We start from the raw sequence: 19,313 nt of genomic DNA on the forward strand, positions 1-19,313 counted from the left end.
CACCCCCACCATACCCTGCAGGCAGGAGATCAGAGTCATCAGCAAGGCTCCGTGTACCACAGTCACTCACCTGAATGCCACTAGGGCTGTGACAGCAATTTACTCTAAACCAGGCACCCAGGAGAGCAGAATCGGGCACATAAAGATGAAGCTGCAGCACATACACAAACAGCTCTGCTCCAGGGGCTACCAACTCCCAGCACTAAAGAGTGCAAATACCATCCAGTAGATCCATCCAAGCTGCTTCTCAATACGGACCTGCTGCTAGGAAGGACTTAATGCTCTGGAGAAGCTCCCCAGACACGGGCAGGGAACATGGGAAACCTCCTATGCTCATTCCTCAGCTCCCATCTGCTCAGCAAAGTCTCCACTGGCAGCAAAGGGGAGGGGAACTATTTGTTTACACAACATTTACACAGTGTCGGCACAGCCTTGGGATCACTCACTGCTCCCTCTCAGCCTTCAGCAGGACGTTTTCCGTGTCACATCAGACTCTAAAGATCATGGCAAAGTTTTAGCTGTACTTTTATTTCTAAAGATCCTGCCTCACGCAAAGCTGGAACAGCTTTTATAGGCTTTTGCCATTCACCGTTTCCTCTAAGCATATGGAAATTAGGCTTCACCTCAGTGAAATTCCAGCGGAACAAGTTAAGTGGGAGTGCTACATGTTTAACCTTTCCTTCTCCTTTCACCTATTGATGTCAGTTTACACTTGAACCAGATCTCCCTAGCCTGAGACAAGCTTAGCTGTGTTCCTTAAGAGAAAGCCCTCTGCAGAGCAGGTGATGGGCTTCTCAATGCTAGAGTTACACCATGAGAGAAACCAGAGAAAATGATCACCATAGTTTTCTGACCTGCAAAGAATCCTTCTTTACCAGCAGCAAGGAAATATTTAACACCAGAGAACACATCCCACTGTTACCACCATCCCCGGACACCCAAGCCACCCAGCTCCCTCTTCTATCTTATGTCAAGGTCCACCTTTAAAACAAACCAACTCTTGCTGGGTGCTTTTCCCCCACATACACCTTTTTTTCTCCAATCAAATGTCTTTTCCAGAAGGTCAATATAGATCACAGAGGTGCAATTATAAGCACACAGAACTGTACTTTGAAACCCTGCTGAGCCTGACACAGAGAGGTACCATCTTCTTCTTATGAGCACAGTTAAAAGTCAAGTTTGCTCACTGATACAGTTTTGCACTTACAAAAGGTACCAAGTAAATATTAGTTTGGACTCCATTAAGTGCTTGACATTCTATGTGTTAGGGGGGATTAGGCAGGATTCGATCATATCTGATTTGGCTGTTTATTGCCTTCTGTTATTTTTATTGCCAGGGCAATTTGAATTCTAGTGTTTTGCTTTGGGTGGGTGGGGTTTTTTTGTTTGGGTTTCGGGGTTTTGTTGGGTTTTTTTGTTTTGTTTTTGTTGGTTTTTGTGGGGTTTTTTGGGGGGTTTTTTGTTGTTTTTTTTTTTTTGTTGTTGTTGTTAAAATTGGCACAGCAAAATGTTTCCATCCAAAGAACTGATATCAGCAATAAAGAATTCATCAGACTAAACATGACGATAAGGAAAAAAAAGTCCCTGGAAGAAGGATGAGCAGGACAAACACTGCTGTCAAGCACAAGCCCATTTAAGTCTCTAAAATAGGTTGCTTCAAAAGCCAAGCTTGACAGGCACAGAAAAAGGCACAATGTACTTTTAGCTAAGTTTCTGTTAATAACTATGTCGCATTGCTACCAAAATTAAGGAAAAAGTAGTATGTTGTGCCATAAATTTCAAAGCCCACCCACAGGTATCTCCCTTCTCTGCCAGACAGATGCCCACTGTGGAGAGGAAAGCCCTCAGCACCCTGCTGCACAGGCAGGAGATGTAACCCTGGGCATGTTGGGAGACTGAGAGCTCCCAGACTTAGCTGCCCCTCACCCCAACAAAACCACCTCCTGCTTTGAGGAACTGCTCAGCCTGGTTTGGTTTCACTTGGTGGCATATGATGGCCCAGTTAAAGCAGAAATGAAGCCAATTAGGAAACCCTGATTGTGAAGCCACCATTAACACAGCCACAGCAACCGGTGGGAGTTGCAGTTGCACAAAAAACCTCATTTTTTTAATGAGCAGGGTTAACTTCACCACTGCCTCAGCAGAGTTAGAACATTCAGTGCCACCTCTGAAGGCCACAAGACCCACCCAAAGCACAGTTCAAAGGGTGTTAAGACCAGCTCTTCCCTCTAAAGTTCAAGCTCAGCCTACAGCACTACACCTCATCAACATTATATAAGGAATATCCTACACTTGACAAAACAAATGAGGCTGATTACTTGTAGCTTGCTTCCTCTAGGCCATGCTGTGTTGAAAGCCTGCAACTTTTTTTCTCAAGTTTGAATGCAGAGTGTTGGCTCCCAGCAGGGGCACAGGGCAGGGGTGGCCCAAGCAGAGCAGCATGCCACCAAATCCTCATCAGCAGGAGAATGAGAATCACTGTGGGAGGATATCAGAACAGGGACTTAAATATTATTAGGACCACAGAAAAAGATAACTTAAGTCCATTGCAGAAGAAAAGGGAGAGTGGAATGGGAAAATAAGTGAGGGACTAAAACATCAACAAGGAAGAAGAGCAAAAGCAGCAACAAGCTTCACCCAATAATTGTGCTAGGACATGGCAAGGAGGAGTCACACAGAAAAAAATAAGCAGTTTGACAGAAGCTGTCTTCTCCAAGAAGTCCCTGTCCTGTTTGTCTGCTGTTTAGCTGGGAAGTTTCAACATGCCCTGAAGCCCATAACCCATCATGCAGGATAATCAGGACAGCTAGAGCCAGTCTGACATAAATCCCTCAGCAAGCTTAAGGACAGCATGGGAAAGGAGGGAGCTCCTTTTGGAGCACACCCTGCAGAGAGCAGATGGTTCATTTCAAGATGCTGTAGGTCTCTCAGCAGCCAGGATGAAGGATACCTTCCATAAAGAACAGGTTCAGCCGTGCCATACCCAGATCAGCAGTGCCAAAGGAGCTCCTCCAAGAGCTGCAGGATTAGGCAGGCAGGAAGTGAACATGGCTCAGAGCAGGGATGCTACTGTCAGTTCAGCAGGAAGAACACAGCCAGCCATAGCCAGATCAACAGCATTTGCCAGCAAATGATTTGATTACATAAGAAAGATCTGCCTCAGAAAGGCCAGATCCCATCCAGATTGTATGGTTTAAATTCTTAAAGTGGAGTACAGGAAGCCTTCAAAATTGTGTTCAGCAAACCTCCAGAGAGACAGCTACTGCTTCCTTGTCTCAGCAGAACACTTATCTCCACCGCTAAGACAGAAATCCTCTCCACCCCTTCTCACAGAGGTGCTGCAAGGATGTAATTATTTTTCAAGCCAGTCAAAGCTTTCAGACTCACTATTTATTTTCACTGTTGTATTTCCCTCCAGGAGATGTGGCTTCACAAAGCAGTGCCACTTAACAGAATACCAACACACCCATGAGGTGTGTGTGCATCAACCCAACAGCCAGGGCTGGACAAAACCACCAAAGCCTGCTCCACCACAGACAGGACACCTGCTTGTGCTGGTACCTTCAGCCAGCAGCTTCTCAGGAAACACAAGCTTGAAATGCAGCCAAATATCACTTTTTTTTTTCGTTTTTCCCCTGAACTGCCCATCTTTCAAAATAAACCAAAACTGCTGCCAAGCAAACTTTCTATAGGAAGAAAGGGAAGGTCCATCATCAACTCCTGCAAAATGGAGACAACCTGTGAAGGGCTTTAGCCACTTGCATTGGAAGTGGCATTTTACCAGTGGAAAAGTTACCTAGAGAGAAACAAGCCTGTCTCCTACCCTGCCTGCTTCTGTTAGTGTGCAAAACACAGGGAAATGTTTTCACTAGGTGTGGAAACCCAGCCTATTTCAGACCCCAAGTTTACTCCAGATGTTACAGGTTTAAAAAAAACAAAAAACAAACCAGCAATCATCAACTCTGGGCAACTATCTGGTCATGCTATGAAGCCCAAAGAGACTGGACAGACTATTCCCACCTGCACCCCACGGACGTCAGGGCCAGCACCCAGCCCAGCCAGGTCAGAGATCTCAGGCAGCCACCTGCTCACCCTCAACAGCAGCCTCATCAACTACCAGACATCGTTACTCATTAATCAGAGAAAATTCAGCAACAGCAGTGCCTTGAACAGCACCGGCTTGTCCAGGCAGAAACTCTTCCCGTGCAGAAGAGTCAGAAAGAAACTCCAGTGTCTTCCTGAGCACCAAAGCCGGGAGTGTTCAGTCAGGGCTGGACCAGCTGGGGACCAAGCCAAGACATGCCTTGTTCTTGCACCCTACAGAGGAGCGGCAAGAGGAAGCTCCCGGAGTGGGAACTCTTCTCTTTCCAAGCCCCCCGCCCTCAACCTAGGACGGGTTCATCGTCGAAGCCACCCACCCCTAGCCTTGACACCCCCCTCTATCCAACCCTCCCCCTTCCAGCTTAGGGACCCTTATCTTTCCAAGCCACCCCCCCCTCCTCCCCAGCCTAGAGATCCTTCTCTGTCCAAGCTCCCCTTCTCTCCAGCCTGGGGACCCCTCCCAGGCTCACCGTGGTGGGACATGGGCAGCACCTCGTTGCCGGTGCCTCGGTAGTTGTAGATGACGGCGGCGTTGGCTCCGCGCTCGGCTGCCAGGCGGATCTTGTCTGCGAAGGAGCAGCCGCCGCCGCGCTGGATGAGGGCGACCCAGCCCGGGGAGCTGCCGCTGCCCCCGGAGGATGGGGGGGCCCCGCTGAAGTTGGTGCCGGCGCTGCAGGCATTGAAGGAGTCTCGGCCGTCGGGCAGAACCAGCACCCCCGCGGCCGCCTGCAGCGGCGAGTCCTGCCCGTACAGGCCGCTCTCGCTCGCTTCCCAGCCGCTCCGGTTGCGGTCCGACCCGTCCTCCCACGACACGTTCAGCCAGGCCGTCCACACCGCCGCCGCCGCCGCTGCTGCCGCCGCCACCCCCTGGGGACCCGGCGGCGGGGATGCGCAGAGCAGCGCGGCCAGCACCAGCACCGCGGCCCCCCACGACATCCCGACACAGCACGGCACGGCCCCGCCGCTGCCTAAAATCGGCTCTGCCCCGCCACCGCCCACGGGGGAGGAGCGGGGCCGCCCCCGCCGCGGCACGCCTACCCCCCCTCTCTCCCCCTCCCCGGGAACCTTACCGGCACTCCCCGCCTCGCCTTGTCCCCTACAGCCGGCGACAGGGAGGGGGCCGGAGGGTCCCTCTCGCAGGATCTCCACCTCAGGTTGCTTCCCAGGGGGAATGCGGTGGGTTATCCCGCACCCCCCTCCCCAGGATCACCTCGCAGCGGTGATGGTTCCTCCTGACCTCACCTCTCAGGAGCGATGGGTGTCCCCCCGGATCGCTCCCGGCAAGGGCGGGTCACTCTCCTCCATCACCACCATCACCCTCCTCCAGATCTCGCAGGCTGCTCCGCGGGACTGACCCCGCAGCAGCCCCGAAGCACAAAAGCAGCACCAGCACCCCGGGCCAGCCGTGCACCAGCCCGCTTCGCTCCACTGAGTTAATATTTGCTGAACACTCAGCAGCACACGGTATCAGTCCTGCCTGGAGTTGGTTTATAGAGTACCAGGTTAGCTGTGTTAATTCACTGACCATTGTTCCCCGTGTCATTAGACATACTCTATAAACCTGCCACATCAACCAAAACCACCTTTTTCTATTGACATATTAGTTGTGTTTGCATGGTTCATTATTATTTGATCTGTGTAACTTGCAAGTAAAATTCATGTTTCTCCAGGGCTCTGCAGTTACATTTTGGGCAGCCAGTTTGCATTTGAATGTCCCTTTGCTCCAGCACTTACACATTTCTGCTAAATTTCCTGCACCGGTCACAGAGATCAGAATACTTGCAGAGCCACTGCAAATATGCTGTAGAGCCCACCAGGGAATTCGAGGCAAGAAAGGAAGACAATAGGAGAAACAAGACTATTTCAAGTTCCTCTCCTCCACAGAGCTCTACTTGTTGAGGTGCCCTGCTCCCCCCAGCTGCTCTGCAGGAATTGCCCCCACCACGGGAGCCACTCAGATGTTTCCCCAAACAGCCCTGTGCAAACACGTGCATGCTGGCTCTCTGGATGGGAGCCCATCATTTAGAAAGGATTATTCCTGTGCAGTGATTACACGGCACAAGATCAGCTGCTGCCTGTTCATTTGCCAACAAAATTAGTGTAAACACAGAATTAATCCCTTTCTGATACGGTCGGCACCGCTTAGTTTTTAAGGCTGATATTGAATCCATGTGGCTGATACCTGATAACTCAGTGCTGATATGGGGAGCACATTTCCCTTCATTTGATCTGTGCTAGATGCAGGCCAGAGAGTGTTGCCTGGTCAGATCCAGCTTGGGTTTGAATGCTTACCTGGGGGCACAGGCTTTGAAACCAACCTGCTCTGCCATCATCCATTCCTGCCTGCACACCTTCTACAGGATTTTGTAGCTCAGTAGCACAGGGAGATCAGTGTTTGGCTTTGCTGCTGAAATAGCAGCCTGCAGCGCAGGTAATGGAGAGCAGATGAAGCAATTTGCTAAGGATCAATATTGTTAAACACACAAAGTATACTAAGAGAACCTTTTTGTCCCAACCTGAACAAACTTCTCATTTTCTCATTCCACAACTGAGCACACAACTTACTTCAACAGTAACATCTCTTGTTATGATAAGAAGTATCCCTGTAGGCAATCAGATTGTTTTGGTTTCAAACCTGTAGGTGCAGGGAACAACTTAACAGCACTGAAGATGTAACCAAGCTTTCTGCAATGGAAAACAGCCAAGCTGCTCAGCTCCAACTGCTTCCAGAGCTTCAGGGATGGTTCGCTCTGGTGTTTTTACTAAAACAAAATTGGACCAACAGCAAAGACTGGAACCTCTTACACTCCCACACATTAGTTAGTAACACGAGCACAGTAAAGCAACAGGATGGGTGCAGATGTTGCAGTTGCAGCTGCTCGAGAGTGCTCCAGCCTGGCTTGGGCTGGTGGTAACCAACTCTTCATCAGCTGCTGGGAAGTCCGCACACTCCAGGCTGCTGCCTGGTGACAAGCTCTCCACAACACATTTGGTAATCCCATGAAAATTAACAGGGAGCCTGAACTTGACCTTCTCGCCATGCAGCCTGGAGATCGATAACAAGGAAAAAAAAAATGCAGTAAAAGTTACTGTGGGCATTTTGCTGCCCTGGTATTATTTTGTTATCAAGTTTCTGACTCCTTGCTCGGGCAATGTTTCCACTCACTTGAAAATAACTGAGTAAGCAAATGGCAGGCACAAACAAACAGAAAGCTTCTTCACCCTGGCTGAAGAATTTCTCAGGCTGGCAAAACAAAGGAAGCCAAGTGTCCACACTGGGACAAAAAAATAGACTCATGGTGGTCAGTCCTTCCCAGTAAGCACTGGGAGACAGCAGTCTTGCAAGAGGCCAACAGTCCCTGTGCATCCCAGCATGGTCAGAGGCTCCTCTGGGCCAGCACAACCAAGAGGGGTCTGGGGAGGTGCTGGGACAGTGTCAGAGCACAGGGGGACACCCCAGCAGAGGTAAAGCTGAGTGTTTCAAACCCAGCACTCCAGTTATACCTATTTTAAGCTACATTTCTCACACTGAGAACTTTCATTGCTCACGTTCATTAAATCTTCTTCCAGGATGACAAATCATAAACAGGTCTGCGACCCTACTGAAGTATCCTTGAATTTGAAAACAAGGTTTGTCTGATGGCTTTCAGCTCAGTTAACTGTAATTTACAACAGAAAAGGGGTGTATTGAGTAGCAATTAAAAATAGTCACTGCTACCAGGAAGCCTGGGGTTTTTTTTACTGGTTGGTTTGGGTTTGGCTGTTTGTTTTTTTTTTCTTCTTTACATAATAGGCTATGAGTCTATAGTTTGGATTTTATATGTTTTGGAGAAAGAGGCCAGACATTGCAGGGGCTGTGACATGCAGTACAACATATTATCAGTGCAGTTTACTTCTGCTACATTTGTTTGTGAGAGCTTTCTAAACATTTCTGCAATAAAAAGTGCTGTAGCCCATGATGACTGCAGACGTGAGAATGACAGGGTAAGCAGCATGAATGGGCTCCCACGAATCCAGAAGCAGAATTACATCTAAAATAGGTACAGCATGAGGGCGTTCCTGGCAAAGATCTGATTTTTTTAACATTTAAAGATTTTTATTATTCAAAAACTTACGTTGTATAATTTTGCTTTCAATTTTTTCCCCAGGGCTATTGGTGGAGGCTCTGATAAGTTCAGAAAGTAGGGCATGACTTTCAGTTAAACAAAGTGAAATCCTGGGAACCCTGTCACTGCCTTCTACAGGGGTAGACACTATCATTATCTAGAGCTTTGCTTTATTTGAGTAAATATTTAAACACCCTTTTTCAAGTTTTTAAAAAAAAAAGGTTTTGTTAAATATTGCTTTTTAATGTCAAGCCAGATCACTCAGGGCATCTTGCTGATGAGAGACCTGTAAGTTCATGTCCTTCAAAACTGTGTTTGTTTCTTATTCAAGTATGCAGCTCTGGATCTCTGGAGGAAATCTCTCAAGGACACAAGAAATCTCTGTTAGGGCAAAGCATTACAGGAGCAGGCACTGAGCACTCCAAGCACTGCATATGGATCTGAGCCACATCTCCAGGCCTTCTCCACTGAACAGCGAAGTGGAAAGGAGAAGCACTTGTAGCAATGGAAAAAGCAATCAAAAGGAGTGCCCTAAAATGAAACCCAGGACTGCATGTCATGGGACAAAAAAAAAAAAAAAAAAAAAAAAAAAAATCCAAACATGAACAAATGTTACCTTGAATCATAAGATCATAAGTTAAAGACAACAGATGTTGCATTTCCTCATCCAAAAGCAGCTTATAAAGCAGCTTATGCCCATGGTCAGCAAGAGAAAGGGCTTGGGCAGGTGACTTGCTCCAGAGTAGGCAACAGTGTGGGCCAAAGCTTCCCAAGTTTTTAAGATAGATGAAAAAAAGGTTAAGATACAAAAACAGAGTTTGTGGCACTTTGCCACTTTGCAAAGAGGACAGGCTCAGGCCAGAGGAGGTGTAGAGGTTGGAAACCTCCCCACCTGCTGCCTGCAGGGCTTGGGAGCTTCCAGGAGATTCTGGTGCTCTTAGTGAAGAGATGCAGCAGACACTCAGAGGCTGCCAGTACCAGCAAAGTTTCACTGTGAACCTGGGAGCTTGTTTGGCTCTGACACAGCTTGGAAACTCCAGCCTACAACTCTCTGCTCACTGGATGTGGAAAAAAAAAAAAGTGCGTCAGATGTCCCCGTGTGCTGGCACCAAACACTTTCCCTCAGCTACCCAGATGTGCGCAAGAGTCTCCAGTGCCAGGGAAGCAAACATTGTTTTTCTCCATTTCTGGCACAGTGGGACCAATTGTTGTGACAGGGCTACGTGTGCCCAATGCTACCCCTGAGGATGTGGGTAAAACACTGTCAGCAGAGACAGAAGGTACCAAAGAGATGGATGCTCCTACACCAATCACAGTTTGAGGCACTCTTCCTCCTGCCAAAGACACTTGCAGTTTCATGGAATTATGTTTTCCATCTTTCATTTCATAGGAAGCTGGCTGATAAATTGAAATAAGCAATATTTAGGAGATGCAAGGAAATGAAGCTGAAGATAAAAGCATTCCTCACAGCTTACAACAAGAAGCCTTGAGGAAAAAACCCCAAACATCTACAATTCCTCTGAAAAACTAAAACAACAACAACACAAAAAAACTTACAAAAATAGGCCAGAACTTGCCAGACAACAGGTACTTTTGGTCTGCTTCGTTTTCACATGGAGCTGAAGCATGATGCTCCTCAGGCCTGTTGATTCACTGGTGGTCTTTGTTCAGTGACAGTGGAGTTTCCAAGCAGGGGACTGAATCAGTGCATTGGGTAATCTCCATCCAGACTGGGGACCAAGATTTTCCATACAACACATGAAATGCAATTGGCCAGCTGAGGAGCATCAAGGGACTGAACATGTCCTCAAGAGCAGAACACTTGGTCCTTTGAGGACGAACTCAGTCCGAGTCAAAATATTTGCCCTTTCTGGGTTTATCTGTGCAAATACACAAACCATAGGACCACAGATAGCAGCTACTTGCAGAAATCAGTAGCACATCCCTGAGGAGCTTTGTCATCCCAGGCACAGGTGTGCCTAGTTTCAGTTCTGACTATATCTCCATCAAAGTTGCAGAGTTCCTGTGAAAAGCCTTCACTCCAGCCTACAGGGAAGGCTGAGCAGTGACTCCAGCCAGCACTGAGAACCTTGTTCACAGGACTGAGGCAGCTGGAGGCAGGAAAGCTCTGAATATGGGCTTCAAAGATCACACAACAGTAAAAGCTCAGCTTTGACTGCGTAATTAGGGTATCAGCATAATTAGAGCTTCAGTTGTGACAAACTCCAGTGACCCCAGTCGTGTCAGTGGGAATGTCGCCAATGGCTTCAAGAGGCCAAAGGCTTGCCAGGCTTTCTCATTCCCTTCTTCCATCCTCAAGAGGTGCTGACAAGCATTAGAGCAAAACATTCCAATGGAACAACCAAAAAGGAGAAAATCTTCTCTGGGAAAGTTGGAGAAGGTTAGGGGTTTGGTGCTTGGACCCAGCTGGTGGCTGGGGGGTTTATGGAATGGCCTGAGATGGCTGCATCCAATGTGTGGCTGCTCAGGAGTGGTGTCCCCCAGGGATCAGTGCTGGGCCCAGTTCTGTTTAATATTTTAATTGATGGTTTAGATGAGGGGATTGAGTCCATCATCAGCAAATTTGCAGATGACACTAAGCTGGGGGGAACATGGATCAGCTGGAAGGCAGGAGGGCTCTGCAGAGGGACCTGGACAGACTGGAGAGTTGGGCTGATCCCAACGGGATGAGGTTCAACAAGGCCAAGTGCCGGGTCCTGCACTTTGGCCACAACAACCCCATGGGGAGCTCCAGGCTGGGCACAGAGTGGCAGAAAGGGACCTGGGAGTCTGGATTGCCAGGAAGCTGAACAGGAGCCAGCAGTGTGCCCAGGTGGCCAAGAAGGCCAGTGGCATCCTGGCCTGGATCAGGAACAGCGTGGCCAGCAGGTCCAGGGAAGGGATTCTGCCCCTGTACTCAGCCCTGGTGAGGCCACAGCTTGAGTCCTGTGTCCAGTTCTGGGCCCCTCAGGTCAGGAAGGAGATTGAGGTCCTGGAGCAGGTCCAGAGAAGGGCAAGGAGGCTGTGAAGGGATCCAGCACAAGTCCTGTGAGGAAGGGCTGAGGGAGCTGGGGGTGTTCAGCCTGGAGAAGAGGAGGCTCAGGGGAGACCTAAGGCTTAAGATTTTTTTTTTTCCTCCGTGAAGACCCTGTATAAATCCTTAGTTAGAAAGCCAGGTGCACTAGGAGTAAGTAGACAGGCCAGTAAATTGCAACAAGAATTTAAAAAAAAAAAAAAGGCTGATCCTGAAAGAGACTTGCTGAAATTTGGGTCCAATGTGTATTCTGAAAACCTCTGCTCAGCTTCTGCTTAGATCACCACTAGAACCTGAAGTTGACTCATTTTTTTCTTGGGTTTTAAAGGGAAGCAAAGTGTACAACCATAGTTTTCTTGTCTATCTTCATCCCCATCTCCTTGCAGATCACTTCTCTGCTTGCCTATGCTGATGCCCGATTTCAGCCAAACTCAGCCAAAAGCTTGGAAAATTCAGTGCGTTTCCCACATTTTTTTTTAACATCAGCATCTGGTTAGAGGACAGAAACCCTTCATCAGTTCCTGCAGGTCTCTCAGGAGAGGCAGAAACCTGAGGCTCAGCAAACATGTGCTGCTTTTGGCTGGCAGCTCCAGGCTGCCTCTGCCCAGGGAGAGGCTCAGCAGAGAGCTGGGCTTATTGGTACAAGGAACAAGGAAGCAAAAGGGCTTTTGAGCTTGTGGTGGAAACAGGGTGAAATCACAGGGATGGGAAGGGGGAAAAGAGTCAGAGGGGCCATAGGGACACAGGCTACAGGTGGTAGGACAGATGTCCCACTTTTTTATTTACTTCAAACACCCACTGTCCTGCTTCTACCTGTGCATCAGCCTGGGCAGGGCCAGCAGCCAGCTCTGCTCTCCTGCAGTGCCATGAGCCCAGCAGTATATTGCACACCAGCACGAGGCCTGGGGATCATCAGGGATGCAGAAAAATGGGTTTTAATCCTCTCCAGTGATAAAAGGAAGCAAACACAGCTCTGCCCTGGTGGAAGTCAGCACATTGAGCTCCTGGAGAAAAAAGTCGCTACCACACCCACTGCCCTTGACCAGGAGGGACCATCCCAGAAGATGGAGAGAGGCAATGCATGGAATGCTTAAATCCAGCTGAGTTCCAAGCCCTGAGTTATGGCCTGAACCTGAGCAACACCCTGAACCACAGGAGCCTTCAAGGAGATAGGAATTTAAACTCCATGTCTTGAGCATTTGCCTCTTAGCTCTTTGTGCTTAGCTCCTTCTCAGGCAGTCACACTCAGGCAGTCCATGGTTTGCCTTGTTGCCTTTCATGGATCCTCCTGAGGTTTGTGACACCAGTGCCAGGAGGGAGAAGAGGGGCCAGGAGCTGACCCTCACCAGCTGGCTCTGCAATGCCTCTGAGCACTCGTCTCACACCTGCAGGTGACCCCCAGGCTTCCACCACTCCACTTTCCTCTTCAGCTTTTCTGTTCTAACACCCAACACACCTTCATGGCATGGCTGATTGGGAATGTTACACAGATGGGTGACTAAGGAAAGCTCTGCATGTTCTAGAATACACCACATGCTTGTAATTAGAAGCCTGATTGACTCGATTAGATGAAAATATTTCTTTTTTTCTTTGTTCCTAGCAGGTTAAGCAGAGGATGCCATCTCTTTCTTTGTGGGGGAAATGGTTAGCTAGCAGGTTAGCTGCTTCTGCTTCAGGCAGAATTTTTTTTTGGTAAAGCCTCTCCTGAGCTTTGTGAGCTGAGGAAGCCCATGACAGAGCCACGCTGTGGTCCCAGGACAAACCTGAAGCAGAATTTGGCTCCTTGCATGTATTCACCACCAAGTTTCTGGGTGAACAGGTGGGTCAACTACTGTAGTGCCCTGAAACAAACCCAGTGCTCATCACGTTGATTATCTTGGAAACTACAGAAACAGTACTAAGTGCCCGAGTGCTTGAGGTCCTGGGCTTTGCTGGCTCCGTGTTCTGGGTGCTCTGGAAGACCTGAACACAGGAGGTAAGCACAGCCCACCAGGTTCCCTCAGGAGCCTTTCTGAAGGAAAAGATTGGTCTGGAGCTTGGACAGTCCAGCTTGGCTCTGAGCAGGGCAGCTGGGGACAGGCCATATCCCCAGGGCATTGTTCACTTGGGTTTTTAGTATGTCCAAGGATGGAGACTGCACTTGGGCAATTTGTCACAGTGTTCAACCACCCTCACAGTGAAGACTTTTTTTCTTAACCTAGTTTCTTGTTTGTGTCCATTGCCTCTGGGCACCACTGAGAGGAGTCTGTCTCCCTCGTATTTACCCTCCCTGGCCCATCAGGAATTTGTACACATGGATGAGGACCCCTTGAGCCTTCTCCAAACCTCTCCTGGCCTCTCAGCTCCCACAGGCACGGGGCTCTGTGCTTTGCCCTCCCTACACCAAAGATCTGAAGCCTTTTAGACAATTTTCCTTGACAATAAATGGAAGAATTTGGTCTAAGCTATGAGAACATGGACTTCTTGGGGGCATCTGGACTCCTGCTAGCAGAGCCACTTCCTTCACTCAGGAGGAATAAATGAAAGGGGAAGTTCATGGCATCTACTTTGCATGGATGTTCTTGGAAGCTCCTTTGTTTTCCTGTGCAGATCTCACAGGCTGTTCAAAGCTAGGACAAAGAGCTTGGCTTTTTCAATAGTAAACAGAGGAGATGACTCAAAACAAGCTGTAAAACTGAAATCACTCTGAAGATCAAATACACAATGATATTTTAGAGAGTTCAGATGAGGAAGCTGAGGAAGATTTAATACAAGCTTTCAGAACAAAAGACAAACCCAAACTCCATTGTCAGGCACTTAGCCCACAAATTCATAACACTTACTGCACCTACAGCTGATAAGATCTTATCACAAAAAACTTCTGAGATAACAAAAATTAAACTTTGAGGCTACAGAATATCCTGGAAACAAGCTAGAAGGAAATGCAGATCTGCAACAATTTTTTTTTTTTTTTAGTTACTGCCAGGGTTGCCAATTAGCTCTGTTGACAGACTGAGACACCTGCTTGCTTCTGCTGTACAACAGTTCTGTTCTGCCAGGACACTGATCTCCCTGCTTCCTAACCAGTAAGAAAATTCCTTTTCACTGGGTCTTAGTAAATCCCTCTGAGAAAACCTTTAAAAATCCTGATATTTCAGCTTCACTGCTTTATTAGACTAGGATCCAAATAGCAGCAAGAATGATGTTTTAATTTTTTTATCTTTTCATACTCCTATTTCCAGTCTCCTGATTTCTCTTGTAAGTGGACAGGAAAACAAAACAACAAAAAACCAACCAAAAGGAAAGAAACCCCAGTGGTGAGAGGACACAGGGACCTGGGACCCTGCTCTGTGCCTTTGGGGGGCACTCACTGCTGTTCTGCTGCCCTCTGTTCTCTGGTATTTCTTACTGAAAAAAGAGCCCCAAAACATCTTGTTAAATTTGGCTATATTTCAACAACTCCATAATTCCTGGAATTTCCATTTACGTTTCAAGGAGCAGCACTGGAAAATGTTGCAAAAGATGCATATTCCATTTCCTTTCAGGAGAAAATCAAGGTAGTGCTGGAACTACTAAAAAGATATATTTATTCTATCAAAAGCTTCATGACTATACTTCTGGATCAATTTAATTTAATGCAGATAAGACACAAACACCTACAGAGAATCTTTCATATTAGAGAAGTGTTTTCCCAGCAAGTGATTTGTGTAATCCAAGAGGAATGGGAAAGTTGTCACTAATATCCTGACCTCTAAGCTTTTCCACCATAAAAGCTATTAATTTATTTGTCTTATCTTTTGTGTCTGTGTGTAACAGGAAACCAACACCCAGGAACAGGTAAAGCTGAAGACAGGTAAAAGGAACTGCAGTGGAGGACGAGGCATGAGGCACCAGGAGGGGTTTTCCTTTTTTGCTTTGTTTTTTCCCAACAGCTTTAAATTATCAGTTTCTTGCCCACCCGGATTTTGCCCAGACCGAGCTATTTAATTGCTGTAAAACTGAGTGTTTTACCATGTGAAATACATACATAATATTGTACTGTTGTAAGAGAAAATCAGGCTGGCTAGCAAACCTGATTGATTTTATGTTGTAAGTCAGCAGAAAGGGAGGAGGATGGCAGGAAACTGCAGCCAAGGCCCTCAGCCTAATAAATAACCAAGGGGACAGGATTCCTCCAGAATACAGAACTGACTGAAGGTGCTGGGGCTGACCCCAAGCAGCCAATAACCCCAGGGGCTGCTGCTTCTTGTTTGAACAGGAGCTTGCAGGTTGCTGGCAGCAGAATTTTGTCTCTGCCAGCAGGGAATCTCATCTCCAAAGGTCCCCAAACTAAATGGCAGAGGAGATTGATCCCCAGCCTCCTCAAAACCCTCTGGGTGAGGCCACCACTGACAGATTCCTCTCCAGAGAGAATTCCTTTCCCAGCCTTCTGAACAGCTCTGCTGTGAAAAAATAACTCATCTTCCAGCATCCCCTTGCCCTGAGCACTGTGCTGCAATGACTGCCCCTCACCTGAGCTGTTTCTGTTCCACCTAAAGCAGGTATGGCTCCACACTTTGTACTGAAGCAAACAAGTACAGAGAGAAGATGCTGCTTCTATACTGATCTGACAAAGAGCTCATCTCACTGAAATATTTTGCTCCCACTGTGTTCAACATATGTGATCCCTGCATGGATTTATAAACCCTCTGTCAACAAACAGATCATAATACCTGCTTCCATCCTACAGGACAGCTATAGGAAATAGTCCTATAAAAATCAAAATTGGTCTTTGAGAAAACGAAAGGGACTAAATTAAGAAAGATGGAACTTCATGTCTCATGAAATTCACACTCTAGGGTGATATATCTGTTGCTGTAAAGATAAAAATCTTTTTTAGTTTTAGAAAAAAAACATCTGAAAAACTAGGGTCTGCTTGCAGAGCTTATCCTAAATAATGATCTCCTTTCTGGAATCTAGTTGAACTGTCAGGTTTGCAACATCCCAGTTACCCAGCCTGTCTAAACAGGGTTCCATCCCATTCTCCTGCACTGCCCTCCAGGGGAATGGGATGCCCATGCTCAGTGGGGACACCACTGCTCCCAAGGAACGCAGCTGCCACCAGTTTGGCAGCTACATAACACCAGTACAATTCTTTCTTCATTCAGCCAGTGTCAGGAGGACCTGGCATGCTCCAAAAGCAAATAAAAAAAGCAAGTTAATTTTATTCTTGACATGACGGCCACTGAAATGTAAATCACTTTCTCCAGATGTAAAGCAAAAGCTTTGGTTTATTTGCTACACATTTCCAGTAAAACATTTAAGCTCCATTTGCAAACACCAGCTCTACCATGATGTCAGGAGAGCCAAAGCTGGCTGAGTAGTGCAACAAACCACTGCATGTCCAGAGCTGTGCAGCACTCTTTTGTGTGTTGTGCCATACCTTGTTTAGGATGCTTTTTTCTTCTCGTGCTAAGCCTCACACAGTGGTGAGGTTTGTAAAGAACCTACAAGTGTTTAACTGAGCCTTGGAACCAGCCTGCAAAACATCTGGTGCTGGCTGGTGCCTGGGAACTGCCCAGCTCAGGGCTCCACAGCTACAAATGTCCTGAAGTGGCAACTCAAAGCAGCACAGGGATGTGATCAGTAAAACACTGGCTCATCTCTGGATTTAAAGTTGCTCAGTTTGCTCACAAAATCAGACAAGAAAGACTTAAGCCAAAGGATTCCTAGTGCAGCTCCACCAAAGGATATCTCATGGAATTAGCTATGTATACATTTGTATTAAATGCTTATTAGACAGGTTGACCTAGGGAAACACACACAGAAATAAAAGCCAAGCATTACGGTATCACGGTCAGCTTCTCAGTTCTTCCCTCGTGGCAGATCATAGCCATTAGGGCCAGAATGGACAACTCTAATCATTTTGTCTAACCTCTCGTTAAGGAATTAGGGAATCTCAGAAGAGGCTGAGATCAACCACTATTGAGAAACAGAACAATTTAAGGAGAAAAACAAACAAACAAAAACAACGCAGCAAAATTCTGTTGTGGAATGTGCAAAACATGTAACTGTGCTGCAGACATTTGTATGTTCATTTGTGGCATCTGACCTCAAAAAATCAGCCAGTGTCTTCAAAGCAGACAGAATGGGTTTCTCTAGGGAAATACTTTGGGTGCTGCACAAGTCAAAACCAATACTAACTTCAGAGCTCAGGATGAAACAGCAGTTTCTTAGTGAGTGCTGAAGTCAACTCAGATGGAACAATCAGTTTTTTTTTCCCATTGAATTTCTTGACTAAGCAACAATCATCCACAAACACAACTGTTTCCTGACTGAACTGTCCTGGACCAAAGTTCAGAGAAATAATTAAGTTTCAGCACCTCATGCTGCAATACTCACCCAGATGTGACATCAGGACGGTGCTGTTGCCTTTGTCCATCGAATTGTAGATCACAGCTGCTCTTGCACCCCTTCTGGCAGCCACCTTAATTTTTTCAGCAAAAGTGCAATCACCTCTTTCAATCAGTGCTATCCACGGCGGGTGTGTGACCGTGAACTCAGTGTCTGCATCACAGGCCAGAGGACTGGCAGATTTAGGGATGCCCACAAGTCCCTGAGCACTAAGCAGAGGAGAATTTAATCCATACAGGCCACATTCACAGTGCTCAGACACAGTTGTGTTGCTGGCACTGTTGAAATAGAACAAACTTACAGAGGCAGTCTGTAAGACTGAAAATGCAGAAAATGCCTCTGTAGTCCTGGATAAAATTGTGACCACCAAGAGGCAGAAAAAAATCAACTTATCTGCTTGCTTCATGGCTTCTTTGCCCAAGTGCAAAATGAAGGGATCTACAGGTATTTTCAGCTGCTGCTGGTTGTTGTTAGCCCACAGTCTGCCGAAGAGTTTGAAATTTCAGTTCCAACAGGAACTTGACACCACCCAGGTAAGTCCTCGAGGTATCAGTGAGCTTATCTGGAGTGGGGGCTGGGACGGGCCAGAGGTGCCACACCTACTGATTGTGACATCAAGATGCAGACTGAGGGACCTGCAAGTAACCTTGAGCCCTACCTTCCTGCTTCCTTTTCACAAAACTCGGTTTTCCCCCTCTCCCATTACTGCACGTTTTGTAGCTTCCATGAGGATTCCTGAGAGATTGCTCAAGCCCCCTGCTCCTACTTCAACTGGGACACCACCCCAGGTGCTCAGGTCACCTTTCATTCCGTGATGCAAGCTCAGGGTTCTCACTTCACTGTGATGCAAATGACCTTGTGGAAACTGTCAAAAGTGGAGGGAGAGTAACACACGAAAAAATTTACCCATCTTACAGAGCAAGAAAATGAAATCATTCCCCACATTTCTCCTTTCAGATTCTTTCATCTGCTCTGTCAGATCCAGCTTGCTCAGGTGCTTACAATGCCTTAATTTTAACATGGATTTATACCAATGCAAGAGAGGTAGAATCCCCTAAACTCACCACAGAAGCAAACCATGTATTGCAGCCCACTTCCACACTCTGGCTTTTTTCCAAGACTTCAACTGAAACATTCAAATAACTATCACACAGGTCTCCATTTCTGGGTGTAGGCTCTACAGATTCTCTCTGAATTCAGTCAGGGTTGTATTCGATGACAACTACTAGCACCAGCTCTTATTATATTATTTATTATAATATAATATATAATATTATTATATATATATAATGTATTATATTATTATATTATATATATAATATATTATATATATTATATTATATTATTATATATATAATATATTATATATGTATTATATATATATTATGTCTTATTATATTAGAACAGAAAAATGAAAACCTTACTAATATGAGAACTGTCATCCATAATGAAAATAAGGACAAATTGGAAAGTCATCAAGAGGTTTTTCCTGTTTTCTGCAAAAGTCATGATGTGCATAGTGCTGAAAGCCAAAAGAATCTGCAATTGGTGGAAAACATTTTGATGAAAGCTCAGTTAAGTTTTCCTGTAAAGATTCTTTAAAAGTATAAACATGACCACAGAGGGGATTATAGGAAAACTGAAACAGCTCTTCACAAAAAAAGAGAATAGGAACAAAATGAAAGAAGTAAACCAAGACG

At 46.6% G+C, this 19,313-nt stretch overlaps 1 protein-coding gene across 4 annotated transcripts in view; it reads right to left on the reverse strand.

Moving 5' to 3' along the window:
* Positions 1–18,196, reverse strand: part of RNF128 (ring finger protein 128) — a 41,772-nt gene extending 23,576 nt beyond the window's left edge. The window contains exon 1 of one of the 4 annotated variants that reach the window (XM_071757385.1): positions 17,602–18,196. In XM_071757385.1, coding sequence (XP_071613486.1) covers positions 17,602–18,019 — 418 coding nt within the window. In that variant the 5' untranslated portion in view covers positions 18,020–18,196. Of the gene's footprint in view, positions 1–4,571; positions 5,089–17,601 lie in introns of those variants that run through there. The other 3 variants (XM_071757386.1, XM_071757384.1, XM_071757383.1) reach the window with 3 other exon arrangements.
* Between the last annotated feature and the right edge of the window lie 1,117 nt (positions 18,197–19,313).

Source organism: Heliangelus exortis, chromosome 14 (assembly GCF_036169615.1).
Source record: "Heliangelus exortis chromosome 14, bHelExo1.hap1, whole genome shotgun sequence".
Classification (NCBI taxonomy): domain Eukaryota; kingdom Metazoa; phylum Chordata; class Aves; order Apodiformes; family Trochilidae; genus Heliangelus; species Heliangelus exortis.